This window comes from Macaca nemestrina, chromosome 7, assembly GCF_043159975.1.
Source record: "Macaca nemestrina isolate mMacNem1 chromosome 7, mMacNem.hap1, whole genome shotgun sequence".
NCBI lineage: Eukaryota > Metazoa > Chordata > Mammalia > Primates > Cercopithecidae > Macaca > Macaca nemestrina.
Genome location: NC_092131.1, coordinates 160,523,422 through 160,542,704, shown reverse-complemented (window position 1 = coordinate 160,542,704; position 19,283 = coordinate 160,523,422). Strand labels below are relative to the sequence as shown.

Sequence of the window (19,283 nt, the reverse complement as noted above, 5' to 3'; positions counted from 1 at the left end):
CTACTAAAAATACAAAAAGTCAGCCAGGTGTGGTGGCAAATGCCTGTAATCCCAGCTACTCGAGGGGCTGAGGTAGGAGAATCTCTTGAACCTGGGAGGCAGAGGTTGTGGTGAGGCGAGATCACACCACTGCACTTCAGCCTGGGCAACAAGAGTGAAACTCTGTCTCAAAAAAAAAATTAGCTGGGTGTGGTGGTGTGCGCCTGTAGTCCCAGCTACACGGGAGGCTGAAGTAGGAGGACTGCTTGAGCCCTGGAGGTGGAGGCTGCAGTGAGCTGAGATCATGCTACTGCACTCTGGCCTGGGTGACAGAGCAAGACCATCTCAAAAAAAAAAAAAAAAAAAAGCATTCAAGTACTCAGCACAGTGCCCAGAACTCACAGTAAGCCTTGCTCAATAAGTGGTATTCCCCTCCTAGCCTGGTCTCAGCACGAAAGTCAGGCACCCATACCAAGCTGGGCCAGCAACCGCTGCTGTTCCTGCAGGATCTCCTCAGGAGCCATGGCCTGCAGTCTTGCTATGTTCTCTTCATGGATAGTCTGGGCTTCCTGCTCAGCTTCTTGATCCCTGAGCCCCTTCCCTGTGACCAGATTGGGTCCCTGAAAGCTGTGGCTGCTCCCAGGAAGCTGGCAGCCCTGGTCCCTAGGAGTGGGTGTCTCACAGGCCACGGCACCTGGAAGAAAGGTATGATCATGTTCATTGCTCTGTCCTCCATGGCTCTAACTGGGTTTTCTGGCCTTCTTCTATAAGCCTAATAGCCCTGGAGACAGGTATAGACCCAAGCTTTCCTCAGACAGAGTGGAGAGACCCCACTGGGTCTGGCACAGGGACTCCAGGTGGCTGCTCCACTCACCGCTTCCCTAGTACTTACATGAAAAGGTTTTCCTCAGAAACACCCTAATTTCTGACTCTTCTCTTGGATATCTAGGCAGCCATCTGTAGCCAGGGGCCTGCTCCCAGCTGTTCAGCTAATAATTTGCATCATTAAAGGAATCTTGGCCAACACATTCATTTTACAGTCTCTGCCAGACACTTCTGCCCTATTCCCTTTCTCTTAGGATTGCATAATGGCCTGTCCCACTCCCAGCACCTGAGACCCAGATATGGACCCAAGTCTCCCATACCTAGTATTCTCAGACTACTTGAGATGGCTCAAATGCACCTCTCATTTGAGGCAGGAAGATATGTCTTCAAAAATGACCCCATGACTGTGTCTTTTAAAAAGGCCAAGCCCAATCCTCTTCAACCCCAGCTCACCCTCTGGTGGGCCCAGGTTGGGCACGACTTCCCCAACTGATGGGACCCTGGCTTCAGCTATCCTCCTTGCTGCAATTTCCTGGGCGAAAATGCTTCTCTTACCAGATGTTGCTGATTTCCCCTGCGGGGCAAAAAGAAAACCCAGGTTACTGATGCTCATTATCCCACTTTCCTCTCAACCTCTTTATATCAAGGCCTCTGGAACAAAGAGATAAAAGAGGCTTTGCTCCATTTCCAGGGATCACAACCCTAGTTCTCAGAAAAAGGAGAGGTCTATAGGAATAAAAGTCTTAGAATCTCACAGACTTGGGTGGAAGTTCTGGCTCTCCTACCTATTAGGTGTGTGGTGTTGGACAAGTTATTTATCTCTTTGGGGTCTCAGTTTCCTCATCTGAAAAATGGGAATAAGGAATCCTCATCCCCAAGGTATCATCATGATACCTGCCTTGTAAGTTTGTTATGAAGATTAAAAGAAGTAATGGGTATGAAGTGCTTAGTATAGTACTGCTTTGTAAATGAAATTGCTTATCATCACTAAACTACCTGCCTGAAGAAGATGCACTGTGAGACTCACCTGTCTGTCTCCTAAGCACCACCTAAGCTTACCCTTCCCTACCTGTGTGTCCCGCGAGCGATGGAACACAGCGGGGAAAGCAACGCCACTGGGCATAGGCAGATTCACAGTCACTGAACTTGTATCTCGTTCCTGTAGCAACAAAGCACAGAGTTGTAAAGCACAATGGAGAGACTTCCCTAGGCTGGACCCTATCCTATTAGCCCAGTTCTGAACGATGAGAACCTCACTCTGGGGGGTTATGGACCCTCCTCCCTTCAGGGCAGAGTGATTCTAACCCAGCCCCCAACCTGACCTCGGGGGGTAAAACTCTACCTTTCTGAAGCACCGTCCACTCATAAGGCTCACCCGCCCCAAGCCTCCTATATCCCTGTTACCCTGGAACATCTTATCCTACTCAGCCCGAGTGAGACGCACAATAATCTTAGTCAAGACAGCAGTGATGTGCTGATCATGCCTCCTCAGCTTCTCTTCTGGGTCCTCATCCTCAGGCAGGGGGTGGCAAGGGCTGGACCTGGCTCTCTTCGGGGGAGAAGGGACCAAAGCTGGGGGCAAATCTGGGAGATCTGAGAAAGAAAAGATCCCAAACATGAGTATATGCACATACTAGGAAGACTCTGCAGGCTAGGGAAGAAAGACAGCTGCCATGGGGCCCTGGCTCAAGCCGTGTCATCTTGGGTAAGATATTTAACCTCTTTGAGCCTCAGTTTCTTCCTATGTAAAATGGGGCTGAAGCAACAGAAGCTATGCAGTGTCTGAAATAATAATGATGTGTCTGAATCCAACCACATCATGAAGAGGAAGGGGCCCAAGGCTGTACCCTCTCTACTTCTCAGCCTCATACCCCCGGGCACTCACTGTCCAACATCACCACATCCCGATGGTCCTGGAGCGTAGGCCGGTCTGAGTTGGCATCACTACCACCCCTATTTCCTTTCTTCACCAACTGCACCGCCGGGGCTGCACCAGCTGCGAGAAACTGACTCTGGAAGCGCAGCAGGTCCATCTCGGACTCCCCTGGCTTTGGTCGCGACAGCATCTTGCTGCTCCAGCTGCCTCCCCAGTACGACTCTCTCCAGCCGTGTCTCTGTGCGGGGATTCCCTCTTATTCATCCCTAAGAGCAACAAAGAATATGGGCCCTCTGCAACTGAACCCTGATTCTCTTTACTGGGCATCAGCGAAGATCTTCTTTATCCTTGGGTTCACATGAATTCATTCCTCCTCATTCATACCTTATTGCCATTCCGTCTTCAGCCCTCCCTGATGTCATCAGCCTAGCAACAACATTTATAGCCAACTTAGGTTGTTTATAATCTATGGGTGATAAAACTCTCAGGAACAGCCAGCAGGAGACCTGAGGAAAATGTCATCAAGGGCCGGGCAGATATGTGTCATAATGGGGGGTGATGATTCTGTATCAAACTGGAGAGAACATGCTTGGCCTAAAGGTATGCAAATTATTAAAAACCTTGGGCTGTAAACTATCAATGTAAAAAACATTTTTGGCCAGGCACAGTTGCTCACGCTTGTAATCCCAGCACTTTGTGAGGCCGAGGCGGGTGGGTCACCTGAGGCCAGGAGTTTGAGACCAGCCTGGTCAACATGGTGAAACCCCATCTCTACTGAAAATACAAAAAATTAGCTGGGAGTCGTGGTGGGCGCCCATAAGGCTGAGACAGGAGAATCACTTGAACCTGGGAGACGAAGGTTGCCGTGAGCCAAGATTGCACCATTGCACTCCAGCCTGGGCAACAAGAGTGAAACTCCGTCTTGAAAAAAAAAAAAAAAAAAAAGTATGTCTATGCACTAGCAAAGAACATGCAGAAAATGGAATTAAGAAAACAACTGGGCCGGGCGCGGTGGCTCAAGCCTGTAATCCCAGCACTTTGGGAGGCCGAGACGGGCGGATCACTAGGTCAGGAGATTGAGACCATCCTGGCTAACACGGCGAAACCCCGTCTCTACTAAAAACACAAAAAATTAGCCGGGCGAGGTGGCGGCGCCTGTGGTCCCAGCTACTCGGGAGGCTGAGGCAGGAGAATGGCGGGAACCCGGGAGGCGGAGCTTGCAGTGAGCTGAGATCTGGCCACTGCACTCCAGCCTGGGTGACAGAGCGAGACTCCATCTCAAAAAAAAAAAAAAAGAAAAGAAAACAACTGAATTTACAATAGCATCAAAAAGAATAAAATGCTTTAGAATAAATTTAACCAAAAAAGTACAAGACTTGTCCATTGAAAACTATTGAATGAAAGAACCAAACAAATGGGGCCGGGCATAGTGACTTATGCCCGTAATCCCAGCACTTTGGGAGGCTGAGGCAGGAGGACTGCTTGAAGCCAGGAGTTCAAGATGAACCTGAGCAACAAAGCCAGACCATCATGTCTCTACAAAAACTAATAACAATAAGAATAAAGACCTAAACAAATGGAAAGACATCCCATGTTCATGAATTAGAAGACTTAATACTCCCCAAATCTATAATTCAATATAATCTTTTTTTTTTTAAGGGACAGGATCGGCAGGGAACGGTGGTTCACGCCTGTAATCCCAGCACTTTGGGAGGCCAACGCAGGCAGATCATGAGGTCAGGAGATCGAGACCATCCTGACTAACACAGTGAAACCCCGTCTCTACTGAAAATACAAAAAATTAGCTAGGCCTGGTGGTGGGCACCTGTAGTCCCAGCTACTTGGGAGGCTGAGGCAGGAGAATGGCGTGAACCCCGGAGGCAGAGCTTGCAGTGAGCTGAGATCACGCCACACTCCAGTCTGGGCGACACAGCGAGACTCCATCTCACAAATAAATAAATAAATAAATAAATCAACAAACAAATCATCAATCAAATGTTTGTTTTGTATCATGATAAAATATGCACATTTCTATTTTTCTCTATATACTATAAATTTATATACTTTTTAAACTTGTGATTTGTTATGTTAGATTTACAGATTTATATAGATAGTATGAACAGTTTCCATATATAGTCTTCACCCAGTTTCTCCAAAGGTTAAGACTTTACATAATCATGGCACAAAGGGCAAAAAAAAAAAAAAAAAAATTAACATAGAGACATTACACTTATTTGTCAATAAAAAGGAATGAAGTTCTAATGCACAAACATTGAAAACATTACACTAAGTGAAAGAAGCTATATGACTCAGAAACATTTTATTTAGTGAAAAGAAAGAAAGAAGCTAGCCAGAAAGGGCCTCATATTGTATGATTCTGTTCATATGGAATGTCCAAAATAGGCAAATCCATAGAGACAGAAAGTAGATTAGTAATTGCCAGGGGCTAGGAGAGCTGGAGGGAAATGGGAATGGACAGCTAATGGGTATGGAGCGTCTTTTTGGAGTAATGAAAATGTTCAACCTTGTGAATATACTAAAAGTCATGAATTGTAAACTTTATTTATTTATTGTGACAGGATCTGGCTCTGTCACCCAGGATAGAGTGCAGTACCATGATCTTGGCTCATTGCAACCTCCACCTCCTGGGCTTAAGCCATCCTCCCACCGCAGTCTCCCAAAAAGCTAGGACTACAGATGTACCACCACAGTCAGCTAATTTTTTTTTTTTTTTTTTTTTTTTGAGAGACAGAGTTTTGCTCTTGTTGCCCAGGCTGGAGTGCAATGGCACGATCTTGGCCCACCGCAAACTCTGCCTCCTAGGTTCAAGCGATTCTCCTGCCTCAGCCTCCTGAGTAGCTGGGATTACAGGTGCCCACTACCACAGCTGGCTAATTTTTGCAGTTTTGCAGTAGAGATGGGGTTTTACCATGTTGGTCAGGCTGATCTCGAACTCCTGACCTTATGATCCACCCACCTTGGCCTCCCAAAGTGCTGGGATTACAGATGTGAGCCACTGCACCCTGCAATTTTTGTGTTTTTCATAGAGACACGGTTTCACCATGTTGTCCAGGATGGTCTCAATCTCTGGGCTCAAGACATCTGCCCACCTCGGGCTCCCAAAGTGCTGGGATTACAGGCCTGAGCCACTGCCCCAGCCTGTAAACTTTTAAAATGATGAATTCTGGCCAGGCTCAGTAGTTTACGTTGGTAATCCCAGCACTTTGGGAGGCCGAGGCAGGTGGATCACGAGGTCAGGCATTCAAGACCAGCCTGACCAACATGGTGAAACTCCGTCTCTACTAAAAATACAAAAAAAATTATCTGGGCGTGGTGGCACGTGCCTGTAATCCCAGCTACTCAGGAGGCTGAGGCAGGACAATCACTTGAACCTGGGAGGTAGAGGCTGCGTTAAGCCAAGATCGCACCACTGCACTCCAGCCTGGATGACAGAGTGAGACTCGTCTCAAAATAATAATAATAATAATAATAATAATAATATTAAAATGAAATGATGAATTCTGTGGTATATAAACTATATCTCAATTATAAAACAAAAAACACTGGACTGGCCAAAGATGCCTGCAAGCTGGCTGGCTAGTTTTGGAACCCCTGAGCTAGATGCTGGTAATAATAAAAACATTGTTATAGCTAACACTTATTGAGCACTTAGTATGCACCACATACTGTTCTCTAAGCACTTTTTCCATATTCATTCATTTAATCCTCACAACAGCCTATGAGGTAGGTTACTACTATTATTCAAATTTTACAGCTGAGAAAAGAAGAGTGCTGAGAAGTTAAGTATTTGCCCAAGGTCTCAGTGTAAGTGCTAGGATTAGGATTCAATCCCAGTCAGTCCGTGCTCTTACTCACTATGTTCTACTGCCTAGTGCTGTGGGTGCCTGGGTGTCCTGGAAGTCTGGAACAGTGAGGCAGATGGGGAAGAACTATAAAGAATCTCCTGAAGAGCAAAGGCTGGAACTACACTAAGCTTTCTCAGTAGGGACTATTGATCTTTACGGCTGGATAATTCTTTGCTGTAGGAAGCTGTCTTGTGCACTGTAGGATGTTTAGCGGCATTCCTGGCTTTTACCCACTAGATGCCATCAGCAAACCTCCTCCCCCAGTTGTGACAAGCAAAAATGTCTCCAGACATTGCCAAATGTCACCTCGGAAAAAAGTCACCCCCAGTTGAAAATCACTGAACCAGACCTTGAAGGATGAGATAGGCCTCTAGCCAGAAGGGATAGCTGGGCAAAGGTATAGAAGCAGGGAATAGGGCCGGGCGCAGTGGCTCACACCTGTAATCCCAGCACTTTGAGGCTGAGGGGGGTGGATCACTTGAGGTCAGGAGTTCAAGACCAGCCTGGCCAACATGGTGAAACGCCATCTCTACTAAAAACACAAAAAAATTAGGCAGGCGCGGTGGCATGTGCCTGTACTCCCAGCTACTTGGGAGGCTGAGGCAGGAGAATGGTTTGAACCCAGGAGGCGGAGGTTGCAGCGAACAAAGATTGCGCCACTGCACTCCAGCTTGGGTAACAGAGCTAGACTCTATCTCGAAAAAAAGAAAAAAGAGGCCGGGCACGGTGGCTCAAGCCTGTAATCCCAGCACTTTGGGAGGCTGAGACAGGTGGATCACGAGGTCAGGAGATAGAGACCATCCTGGCTAACATGGTGAAACCCCGTCTCTACTAAAAAATACAAAAAACTAGCGGGGCGAGGTGGCGGGCGCCTGTAGTCCCAGCTACTCAGGAGGCTGAGGCAGGAGAATGGCGTAAACCCGGGAGGCGGAGCTTGCAGTGAGCTGAGATCCGGCCACTGCACTCCAGCTTGGGCAACAGAGTGAGACTCCGTCTCCAAAAAAAAAAAAAAAAAGAAAGAAAAAAAGAAAAAAGGAGGGAATAAATATGGTACATGGGAGAACATGATGAAGTTGACCACCTCCTAAAAGTTGAAGGAGGGTGAGATGGAGAGGTAGACAAGCTAGATAGCTGGGACTAACAATAGTGCTGAATGAAGGCCGGGCGCGGTGGTTCACGCCGGTAATCCCAGCACTTTGGGAGGCCAAGGCGGGTGGATCACGAGGTCAGGAGATCGAGACCATCCTGGCTAACACGGTGAAACCCCATCTCTACTAAAAATACAAAAAATTAGCCAGGCGTGGTGGCACACGCCTATAGTCCCAGCTACTCGGGAGGCTGAGCTAGGAAAATCACTTGAACCTGGGAGGCGGAGGTTGCAGTGAGCCGAGATCGTGCCATTGCACTCCAGCCTGGAGACAGAGCATGAGACTCTTTCTCAAAAAAAAAAAAAAAAAGTGCTGAATGACACATTTCCTTACTTTTTCTTCATCTACTTCTAAGCAGGATCAGATCTAATAACTAAGCCAGCACTGGAAACACCTCCCAACACAGGGGTGGGGGTAGGCTAAAAGGGGTAGAAATGGTGAAACAATTTCATGTAATCCCAGCTACTCGGGAGCCTGAGGCAGGAGAATCAGTTGAACCCAGGAGGTGGAGGTTGCAGTGTGCTGAGATCGTGCTATTGCACTCCAGTCTGGGCAACAAGAGCGAGAGTCTGTCTCAGAAAAAAAAAAAAAAAAGCATAGGTAACTTGCCTAATTTTGTACATTTAGTGCATTTAGTGTGACGGTGTGACCTTACAAACATTATCAAAAACATTTTTTGCGAGTTTACTCTGGGCAGAGCGGTGTACAAGGGGCTGTAAATATAAAGAAATGGGGGTAAAATCCAGTACCTGGGTTCAAGGGGCTTACTGGGGAGACAGAGACCATGCCGAAATACTGGGTCTTTTAATAATTTCTCACTTCATTATCTCTCTTTGCCCACACAAGTCTAGAAATTCCAAAGGTTTACAGTTAAAATGATGTCTCCAAGATTGTAAAGGTCTTCCTTTGGTCAATGATGTACCCAAATTTGGGGTGAGAGAATATGGTAAACATGCATATACATTTACAAGGCAGTACATCCCAGTGATCAAATTAATCACACAGAAGATCACTGCTACAGGATTTCAGAGGTGGGAAAAATCCCTAAAGGTTAAAAATAGAGCTCAATATTGAAGGAAAAAACTTAGATAAGTAGAGAACTGAAGGAAGTGGATGAAGTGAGCAAAGACCTGTCTACAAAATTTCGTCTTAAATTTGGCATAGAACTTGTATTAAGTACTGTTTGTAGCATGACAACAGCAAAGTACACAGATGTGCCTTTTCCTGAATGGTAGGCAAACAGTATGAAAATGGACTGCCTGTGTTCAAATCCAGTTTCTACAATTTACTAACTGTGTAAGATTAAGCAAGGTATTTTACTGAAGTTACTCTGCTTGTTTCCTCATCTGTAACATGAAGATAACTGTACCTACCTCCTGAATTAATTATATATATGTAAGAAGATTAGAACAGAGTCTTATACATGAAAGGACACAAACGCCAGTTATGATTCTTATTATTTATACAGCCAAAGGGCAGTTAACCATATCTAATTGTTGGGCAGTCCGGCCAACAAACAAGGAAAAAGTCTCCTACCCCAGTGCCTACCCAGAGGCGCTAAGGAAGGCTGAACTAGATGAAGTGAGAATCCATGGTATGTTAACAATTCACTCCTGTAAGATTCTGCATAAGCAGAAACAATTCCTCTTACTTATCCATGGATTCATGTGACCCCAAAGCAAAGTCCAGCTCACTTCACAGGGTGTACCATACCTATATCACAAAGAGCTAGGGGGGTTATGGGCACCAGTTGTGGAATCAATAGGCCAGAAGTCAAATACCAGTTCCACTACTTACTAAATGCACTAAACGTGCGAAAGTAAGCAAGTTACCTATTTTTTTTTTTTTTTTTTTTTGAGACGGACTCTCCCTCTTGTTGCCCAGGCTGGAGTGCAATAGCACGATCTCGGAACACTGCAACCTCTGCCTCCTGGGTTCAAGTGATTCTCCTGCCTCAGGCTCCCGAGTAGCTGGGATTACAGGCGCCTGCCACCACACCCGGCTAATTTTTTGTATTTTTTTAGTAGAGACGTGGGTTCATCATGTTGGCCAGGCTGGTCTCGAACTCTTGACCTCAGGTGATCCGCCCGCCTCAGCCTCCCAAAGTGCTGGAATTACAGGCGTGAGCCACCGTGCCCGGCCTCTATGCTGACTCAAGTCACGTTTCCACAACTGTAAAATGTGAGTAACAGGTCCTATATAATAGGAAATACGTGAGGATTTAAATGACTATGCACGCAAAGCGCCTAGCCCAGTGCCTGTTACTTATATAAATAAACCTCAGTAACAATTCTTTTAGTCCTAAGTAAAGCCACCAGTGTATTTCCCCACAAACTCCAGAACAGATTTGTCCAGAACCAATCCGTGCTAGAAGTGATAACATTGGCCGGGCGCGGTGGCTCAAGCCTGTAATCCTAACGAGTAATGCCTAAAGAGTAACTCGTAAAAAAAAAGTAGTCCTAACAATGGACCTCTGGGTTTATCTTGGCCTCTGAGGAGTCTCTGGGGCTCTTACATTGCAGCCTATCCTACAGAGCCAGGATCCAATCCCGAATAGGGACGCGTGACTAGCCCCTACCGCTCTGGTCAAGGGTTCTAGTTAAGCCTCCTGGACCACCCAACTCTGCAATGAGTAATCACCGAGTCTCAGCTTTTGCCGCCCCTTGAAGGGCCGTGCCCGAGATCTATGCACTGAGGAGGCCACAGTTGCTCCCTTACAGACCAAAGGCCCGCAGGCAGGTTCCAGCAAAGAAATTGGACACGCTACCCTGGGTCCTCCGCCCAGATCACCTGAAATCCGTCCCTTCATCCCCGCCACCTACGTGATCCAGGCCTGTCTGGGCGCCGCCATCTTGCCCCGCAGAAGTAGCGTTTCCGCCGCCGCCAGATTCCAGGTTCCGCCCCGCAGCCCAGCCCCGCCTCTCCCGGGCTTAGCTCGAAGCATTCTGGGCTTTGCTTGTTCAGCGTGGCGGACTGGTGAGCGCAGTGCTGCACGGCTGGCAGTTTATTACTCCCACGTAAGCTCTATACCATCACCCAGAACACACATCCTTTTTATTTTTTATTTTGAGACAGTCTTGCTCTGTCGCCCAGGCTGGAGTGCTGTGGCGCAATCTCGGCTCACTGCAACCTCCGCCTCCCAGGCTCAAGCGATTCTTGTGCCTCAGCCTCCCGAATAGCTGGGATTACAGGTGCCCGCCACCATGTCTGGCTAATTTTTATATTTTTAGTAGAGACGGGGTTTCACCATGTTGCCCAAACTGGTCTCGAACTCCCGACCTTAGGTAATCCGCCCACCTTGGCCCCCCAAAGTGCTGATTACAGGCTGCGCCACCGCGCCTGGCCCACACATCCTTCTGATGTACAGCAGGCACAGCCCCTTCTGCACATACGACACCCTTGGCAGGGACAGAGCGTTCCTCAGACGTCCCTCTGCACTCACCAGCCAGTGTTACCACATCCTACATCCCAGCACGCACGCCCACGGCAGCACACAGAAACGTGGACACACACACACACCAACGTGACGAATGTGTTTATGGAGGAGGTAGAAGGTAACCATGAAAAAGGCCCAAGGGAAGAACACTGCCAGAGTGCACTGCGGAAATAGTGGTGGTGAGAAGAGAGGTAATAAAGCTTTCTTGCTAGCAAGGTTATCATCTTCTCCAGAATCTTGCCTTTGTTCATCCCAGTCTCCCTTCTTGAAAATCCTCCCTCTTTTCCCTGTCACCCCTGTCTCCAAAGGATATTTCTTTAAGGCCTAGCTGGCGTCAACTCTAAAACTTCTGCCAGCCACGCCTACTCACCGAACTTTCCTTGGAATCACCTGGAATCTTACCGCCTGCACCAGTTGTGTGGTATGCTGAGAACACACTGCCAACTGCCAACTGTCACCAGTTACCTTTTCACCGGACCTTGTTCTTTGCATCTAATGCTGAGCACCCAACATGTTGCCATGCACATAGTAGGACCTTAAGTAAATCATTGCTAGACTGAAGGACATCATGGGGCAGCCAATGTTAGTCCAGTGGCTTTCCAACTTTAGCAGGCACCAGAATCACCTGGAAGGCTTGTTAAACCAGATTGCTGGGGCCGGGCACAGTGGCACATGCCTATACTCCCAGTACTTTGGGAGGCTGTAGCTGGCAGGTCACCTGAGGTCAGGAGTTCGAGACCAGCCTGGCCAACATGGTGAAACTCCATCTCTACTAAAAATACAAATATTAGCTGGGCATGGTGGTGTCCACCTGTAGTCCCAGCTCCTCAAGAGGCTGAGCCAGGAGAATCACTTGAACCTGGGAGGCAGAGGTTGCAGTGAGTCAAGATAGAACCACTGCACTCCAGACTGGGCCACAGAGCCAGACTTTGCCTCAAACAAAACAAAACAGATTGCTGGGCCTCAACCTCTGAGTTTCTGATTTAGTAGGTTTTTCTTTTTTCTTTTTCTTCTTTTTTTTTATTTTTTTTTATTTTTATTTATTTTTTTTTTTTGAGACGGAGTCTCGCTCTGTCGCCCAGGCTGGAGTGCAGTGGCCGGATCTCAGCTCACTGCAAGCTCCGCCTCCTGGGTTCACACCATTCTCCTGCCTCAGCCTCCCGAGTAGCTGGGACTACAGGCGCCTGCCACCTCGCCCGGCTAGTTTTTTGTATTTTTTTTAGTAGAGACGGGGTTTCACCGTGTTAGCCAGGATGGTCTCGATCTCCTGACCTCGTGATCCGCCCGTCTTGGCCTCCCAAAGTGCTGGGATTACAGGCTTGAGCCACCGCACCCGGCCTTCTTTTTTTTTTAAAGACGGAGTTTGCTCTTGTTGCCCATGCTGGAGTGCAATAGCTTGATCTTGGCACACTGCAGCCTCCTCCTGGGTTCAAGTGATTCTCCTGCCTCAGCCTCCTGAGTAGCTGAGATTACAGGCGCCTGCCACCATGCCCAGCTAATTTTTGTATTTTTAGCAGAGATGGGGTTTCACCATGTTGGCCAGGCTGGTCTCGAGCTCCTGACAGGTGGTCCACCTGCCTCAGTCTCCTAAAGTGCTGGGATTATAGGCATGAGCTACCGCACCGGGCCTGATTCAGTAGGTTTCTAATAGAACCCCAAAATTTGCATTTCTACCAAGTTTCCAGGTGATGCTGCTGGTCCAGCACTGTAGCAGATCTATAATTCTCAAATCCTCTTGGCTTCAACTGCAGCCATAAATTTTGGCTACTAGGATTTAGTCATCTTGAGGTCCAAAATAGTACTAGACCTAGTCAGAAGTTATGGAGGTAGCGGGATGAGGGAGAGGAACTGGAGCCAAAAATGCAGAATGAATGATAGTAGAAAATCATCGTTTGCGCCGGGCGCGGTGGCTCAAGCCTGTAATCCCAGCACTTTGGGAGGCCAAGACGGGCGGATCACGAGGTCGGGAGATCGAGACCATCCTGGCTAATACAGTGAAACCCCGTCTCTACTAAAAAAATACAAACTAGCCAGGCGAGGTGGTGGGCGCCTGTAGTCCCAGCTACTTGGGAGGCTGAGGCAGGAGAATGGCGTGAACCCGGGAGGCGGAGCTTGCAGTGAGCTGAGATCCGGCCACTGCACTCCAGCCTGGGCAACAGAGCGAGACTCCGTCACAAAAAAAAAAAAAAAAAAAAAAAATCATCGTTTGCAATGAAATAATGAGATAATGGCTCGCGGCAATGGTGCCACCACGCCCAGCTAATTTTTGTATTTTTAGTAGGGACACCGTTGGACCACGTTGGCCAGGCTGGTCACAAACTCCTGACCTCAGGTAATCTGCCAGCCTTGGCCTCCCAAAATGCTGGGACTATAGGCATAAGCCACCATGCCCAGCCCCAGCATTGTTTTAACAAGCCTTCCACTTGATTTTGGTGCCTGCTAAAGTTGAAAAACACACCCGGCCCCATATAAAGTCTTCATCAACCTTTGACCTAGTAGCTTTAATAGTCATTGTTTAACAAATAGGTGAAAGGTTGATGAAGACTTTATATGGATGGATCAGGTTGCCGTTATCTGAACTTACTGATGAATCTTTTCTACTGTTTTGAGATAGGGTCTTGCTGTGTTGCCCAGGCTGGAGCGCAATGGTGCAACCTCAGCTCACTGCAACCTCTGCTTTCCGAGCTCAAGCGAGTCTCCTGCCTCAGCCTCCTGAGTAGCTGGGACCACAGGCCTGAACCACACCTGGCTAATTTTTGTATTTTTTGTAGTGACAGGGTTTTGCCGTGTCGCCTAGTCTGGTGTCAAATTCCTGGGCTCTAGTGACCCACCCACCTCAGCCTCCCAAAGTGCTGGGATTACAGGCATGAGCCACTGTGTCCAGCCAATTTTTGTATTTTTAGTAGAGACGGGATTTCACCATGTCAGGCTGGTCTGAAACTCCTGACCTCAAGTGATTCGCCCACCTCAGCCTCCCAAAATGGTGGGATTACAGGCGTGAGCCACTGCTCTGGGCCGAGACTATTACATATGAAATGTGGTCTTTGTTTATATCTTCATTTTTGAAACTGTTTTTGAGACTGTTAGGGAATACTAAATATAAACTGGATTTTGTATGATATTAAGGATTTACATTTTTTTTGAGATAGGGTCTTGCTTTGTCACTGAGGCTGGAGTGCAGTGGTGCTGTCATGACTCACTGCAGCCTTGACCTCCTAGGCTCAAGTGGTCCTCCCACCTCAGCATCCCGAGTAGCTGGGACCACAGGTGCATGCCACCACACCCAGCCAGGATTTATGAAATTTGTATTGGGTAAGACTATGATTTTTTCTTTCAAAGACTGGGTGTGGTGGTTCATGCCTATAATCTCAGCACTTTGGTAGGCTGAGGCAGGAGTATTGCTTGTGGCCAGGAATTCAAGACCAGCCCAGGCAACATAGAGAGACCCTGTTTCTACAAAAACAACAAAACAAAACAAAAAAAAAAACTTTTAATTAGCTGGGTATGGTGGCAAACACCTATAGTCCTAGCGATGCAGCAGCGGGAGAATGACTTGACCCCAGGAATGTGAGGCTGCAGCAAGCTGTTTGCACCACTGCACCCCAGCCTCAGTGACAGAGCAAGACTTTGTCTCTGAAAAGAATAATTTTTTTTTTTTTCCGAGATGGAGTCTTGCTCATGTCGCCCAGGCTGGAGTGCAATGGTGCCATCTCAGCTCACTGCAATTTCTGCCTGCCGGGTTCAAGCTATTCTCCTGCCTCAGCCTCCTGAATAGCAGATATTACAGGTGCCCACCACCATGCCTGGCTAATTTTTGTACTTATAGTAGAGATGGGATTTCGCCATGTTGTCCAGGATGATCTCAAACTCCTGACCTCAGGTGATCCGCCTGCCTCAGTCTCCCGAAGTGCTGGGATCACAGGAGTGAGCCACTGCGCCTGGCAAAAGAATAATTTTTTTGAAAAATAAACAATTTTAGAATAGTTTTAGATTTATAGAAAGATTGCAAAAAGTTTCCATTTAATCCAAACACTTTCACTTATTTACATCTAATATTAATATTTTTGTTAGAGTTATTATAATTTTATTTATTTTTTATTTTTTGAGAGAGTCTCACTTCATCCTCCAGGCTGGAGTGCCGTCGCGAGATCTCTGCTCACCGCAACCTCCCGCCTCCCAGGTTCAAGGGATTCTTGTGCCTCAGCACCCCGAGTAGCGGAGACTACAGGCATGCGCCACCAGCCAGGCTAATTTTAGCATTTTTAGTAAAGACAGGCTTTCACCGTGTAGGCCATATTGCTTTCAAACTCCTGACCTCAGTTGATCCAAAGTGCTAGGATTACAGGCATGAGCCATGGTGCCTGGCGGTGTTGTTAAATTATTGACAAATATTGATACATTGTTGCCAACTAAAGTCCACACTATATTCACATTTCCTCAATTTCCCTCATGTCTTGTTTTTTTTTTTTTTTTTTCTTTTTTTTTGAGACGGAGTCTCGCTCTGTCACCTAGGGTGGAGGGCAGTGGCGCGATCTCGGCTCACTGCAAGCTCCACCTCCTGGGTTTACGCCATTCTCCTGCCTCAACCTCCCGAGTAGCTGGGACCACAGGCGCCCGCCACCAGGCTTGGCTAACTTCTTTTTGTATTTTTAGTAGAAACAGGGTTTCACCATGTTAACCAGGATGGCTACAATCTCCTGACCTCGTGATCTGCCCGCCTCGGCCTCCCAAAGTGCTGGGATTACAGTTGTGAGCCACCGCGCCCGGCCTTATTAAACTTAATCACTGGCTGAGGTAATGTTTGTCAAGTTTCTCCATTGTAAAGTTACTGTTTTGCCGCTGCTTTTCATACTGTACTCTTTGGAAGGAAGTCGCTATGTGCAGATCACAATGAGTGTGCAGTCGCACTCTGCCTCCATGTGGGTGGAGCGTCTACATACATTATTTGTAATTCTTCTGCGTGGAAGAGGTCTGAGTTCCCCATTGATTGGTTGATTGATTGATTATTATTATTTTGAGATAGAGTCTGGCTCTGTCACCCAGGCTAGAGTGCAATGGTGCGATCTCGGCTTGCTGAAACCTCTGCCTCTCGGGTTCAAGCAATTCTCCTGCCTCAGCCTCCCAAGTAGCTGGGATTACAGGCCCGCACCAACACGCCCAGCCAATTTTTTGTATTTTTAGTAGAGATGGGGTTTCGCCATGATGGCCAGGCTGGTCTCAAACTCCTGACCTCAGGTGATCCACCCCCGTCAGTCTCCCAAAGTGCTAGGATTATAGATGTGAGCCACTGTGCCTGGCCCCCATTGATTTATTTATATAGATACAGGCTTTTATACATTGGGTTATGATTCAATACTATTTTATTTTATTTATTTACTTTTTGAGACAGAGTATCGCTCTTTCACCCAGGCTGGAGTGAAGTGGTGCAATCTCAGCTCACTGCAGCCTCCACCCCCTGGATTCAGGCGGTTCTCCTGCCTCAGCCTCCTAAGTAGCTGGGATTACAGGCATGCACCACTGCACTCAGCTAATTTTGTATTTTTAGTAGAGACGTGGTTTGGTTTCACCATATTGGCCAGGATGGTCTCAAACTCCTGACCTCAAGTGATCCACCTGCCTCAGCCTCCGAAAGTGTTAGGATTACAGGTGTGAGCTACCACGCCCAGCTGATACTATTTTATTTTGTTACTCAAATTTTCCACCTCTCCAGTGACCTTTTACTATACCCTGTCGGGGGTGGTGGTGTGTGTGTGTGTGTGTGTGTCTGTGTATTTCCTTACGTTTTTGGCATTACAACAAAGTAAGGAAATAGCTCTTCTTGTATATTTCCTGCCCAAATCGTAGAATCAGTCATTTCTTCAAGGACTCTTGAAGAAGTTATTAGAGAATAACTGTTATTGGAGAATGGTATTAGAAACCAAGATCTGGGCCAGGCACAGTGGCTCACACTTGTAATCCCAACATTTTGGGAGGCCTAGATGGGAGGATGGCCAGAGGCCAGGAGTTTGAGATCAGTTTGGTCAACAAAGGGAGGCCCTCATCTCTAATAATAATAATAAACCAAGATCTGCGTGGTAAGTATGCTCATTGCTACTGGGGTGTCTTGCTTTTTGGCCCTTCTCAACTGACAGAGTAAGTGAATATGTGTATGTATACTACAGTATACACACATATTTATAACTTTCTCTAATCATCTGTATATATGGGTCAGTTTTTTTAAGTCTACCTGTTACAGATATATATTATAATATTTATAGCTGAAATTATATGACTAAGATTTGCTTTTAAAAACTTCAGCAATCCAGCTGTGCACAGTGGCTCATGCCTGTAATCCGAGCACTTTGGGAGGCCGAGGCTGACGGATCACGAGGTCAGGAGATCAAGACCATCCTGGCTAACACAGTGAAACCCCGTCTCTACTAAAAATACAAAAAAATTAGCTGGGTGTGGTGGCGGGCGCCTGTAGTCCCAGCTACTTGGGAGGCTGAGGCAGGAGAATGGTGTGAACCCGGGAGGCGGAGCTTGCAGTGAGCCGAGATAGCACCACTGCCCTCCAGCCTGGGCGACAGAGCAAGACTCCGTCTCAAAGGAAAAAAAACCAGAAAACAAAAAAAGTCAGCAATCCCTAGTTGTCTAGTGGTGAGGAATAAAAGTTGAAGAAAAAAAAAAAACCTCCAGCAAAACAACAAACTAGAACAATGAAATACGATTGACTAAGATAATCATTGAAGCAGGATGCCAGGTACACTGGGGATTCACTGGTTATACTGTTCTCTCTAGTTGCATGTATGTTTGAAATATTTCACTGGGCACAGTGGCTCATGCCTGTAATCCCAGCACTTTGAGAGGCCGAGGCGGGCGGATCACAAGGTCAGGAGTTCACCCTGGCCAATATGGTGAACCCCGTCTCTACGAAAAATACAAAAATTAGCTGGGCATGGTGGCATGTGCCTGTAGTCCCAGCTACTTGGGAGGCTGAGGCAGAAGAATTGCTTGAACCCGGGAGGCTGAGGTTGTAGTGAGCTAACACCACTGCACTCCAGCCTGGGTGACAGAGCAAGACTCCGTCTCAAAAAAAAAAAAAAAAAAAAAGAGAGAAAGAAAGAAAGAAAAAGAAATATTCCGTAATACAAAATAAGATGGCTGGGCGCAGTAGCTCATGCCTGTAATCCCAACACTTTGGGAGGCCAAGGCGGGCGGATCACAAGGTCAGGAGTTCGAGACCAGCCTGGCCAACATGATGAAACCCCATCTCTACTAAAAATACAAAAATTAGCCGGGTGTGGTGGCGTGTGCCTATAATCCTAGCTACTCAGGAGGCTGAGGCAGGAGAATCGCTTGAGCGCAGGAGGCAGAGGTTGCAGTGAGCTGAGATCGTGCCATTGCACTCCAGCCTGGACAACAGAGTGAGACTGTCTCAACAAATACATACATACATACATACATACATACATACATACATACATACATAAAATAAGAAAATAGAGCTAGAAAAGCCTGACTGACCAGGCTGCAGTTAAAGAGGGTCAAATAGAGAAAGACAGCCAGCCAGATACAAGGCATTAACACACACGCAGTTACAGGCACACACACAAGCATACATACATAGACGCACATGCATGCACACACATATACATACAGATGCAAGCATGCATACACATATACATACACATGGATGCACACATGCATACACATAGGCACACACACAGGCACACACACATACACACACAAAACTCTTCCTCCCATGGCCATCTTTAGGTGAAATTTTGAAGATGAAAGTTTTTCTTCCATGTTTGGACCTATCTGCCCTTTCAGAAACCCCAACCTTATTGCTCTACTGCTTCCTAAATCTGCTTTTGGAGGGAAATCTGATCCTTTGAAATTTTCCCTGTGACTGAAATTCAAAGCGTGGTCCTCTTAGGAATTTACGTTTCTGTGTCATCTTCCATGGGGCAAGAAGTTGCGTTGTTTCTGGCTTAGGAATTTCAGGCAGTGGGTGTTTGACAGGGACAGCAACAGTTCCCAGCAAATGTCAAATTACACCTATAGGTAATGTTTCTACCAGTCCCAGAGGTTTCTCTAAAGGTGAGGAACACAGTCTGTGGCTTGCCCCATCCCTTGAGTGGAACTTGCCCACTGTCACCTCTTTTTTT

General features: G+C 47.1%; 1 protein-coding gene across 4 annotated transcripts in view; it reads right to left on the bottom strand.

Moving 5' to 3' along the window:
• LOC105491930 (RNA polymerase II associated protein 1) overlaps positions 1–11,560 on the bottom strand; it is a 28,980-nt gene extending 17,420 nt beyond the window's left edge. The window contains exons 1-6 of one of the 4 annotated variants that reach the window (XM_011758716.2): positions 11,501–11,560; positions 2,690–2,946; positions 2,249–2,397; positions 1,874–1,963; positions 1,258–1,378; positions 452–673 (exon numbers count right to left, since the gene is read on the bottom strand). In XM_011758716.2, the coding sequence (XP_011757018.2) occupies positions 452–673; positions 1,258–1,378; positions 1,874–1,963; positions 2,249–2,397; positions 2,690–2,870 (763 nt within the window). In that variant the 5' untranslated portion in view covers positions 2,871–2,946; positions 11,501–11,560. Of the gene's footprint in view, positions 1–451; positions 674–1,257; positions 1,379–1,873; positions 1,964–2,248; positions 2,398–2,689; positions 2,947–10,461; positions 10,594–11,500 lie in introns of those variants that run through there. The other 3 variants (XM_011758704.2, XM_011758705.3, XM_011758725.3) reach the window with 3 other exon arrangements.
• Between the last annotated feature and the right edge of the window lie 7,723 nt (positions 11,561–19,283).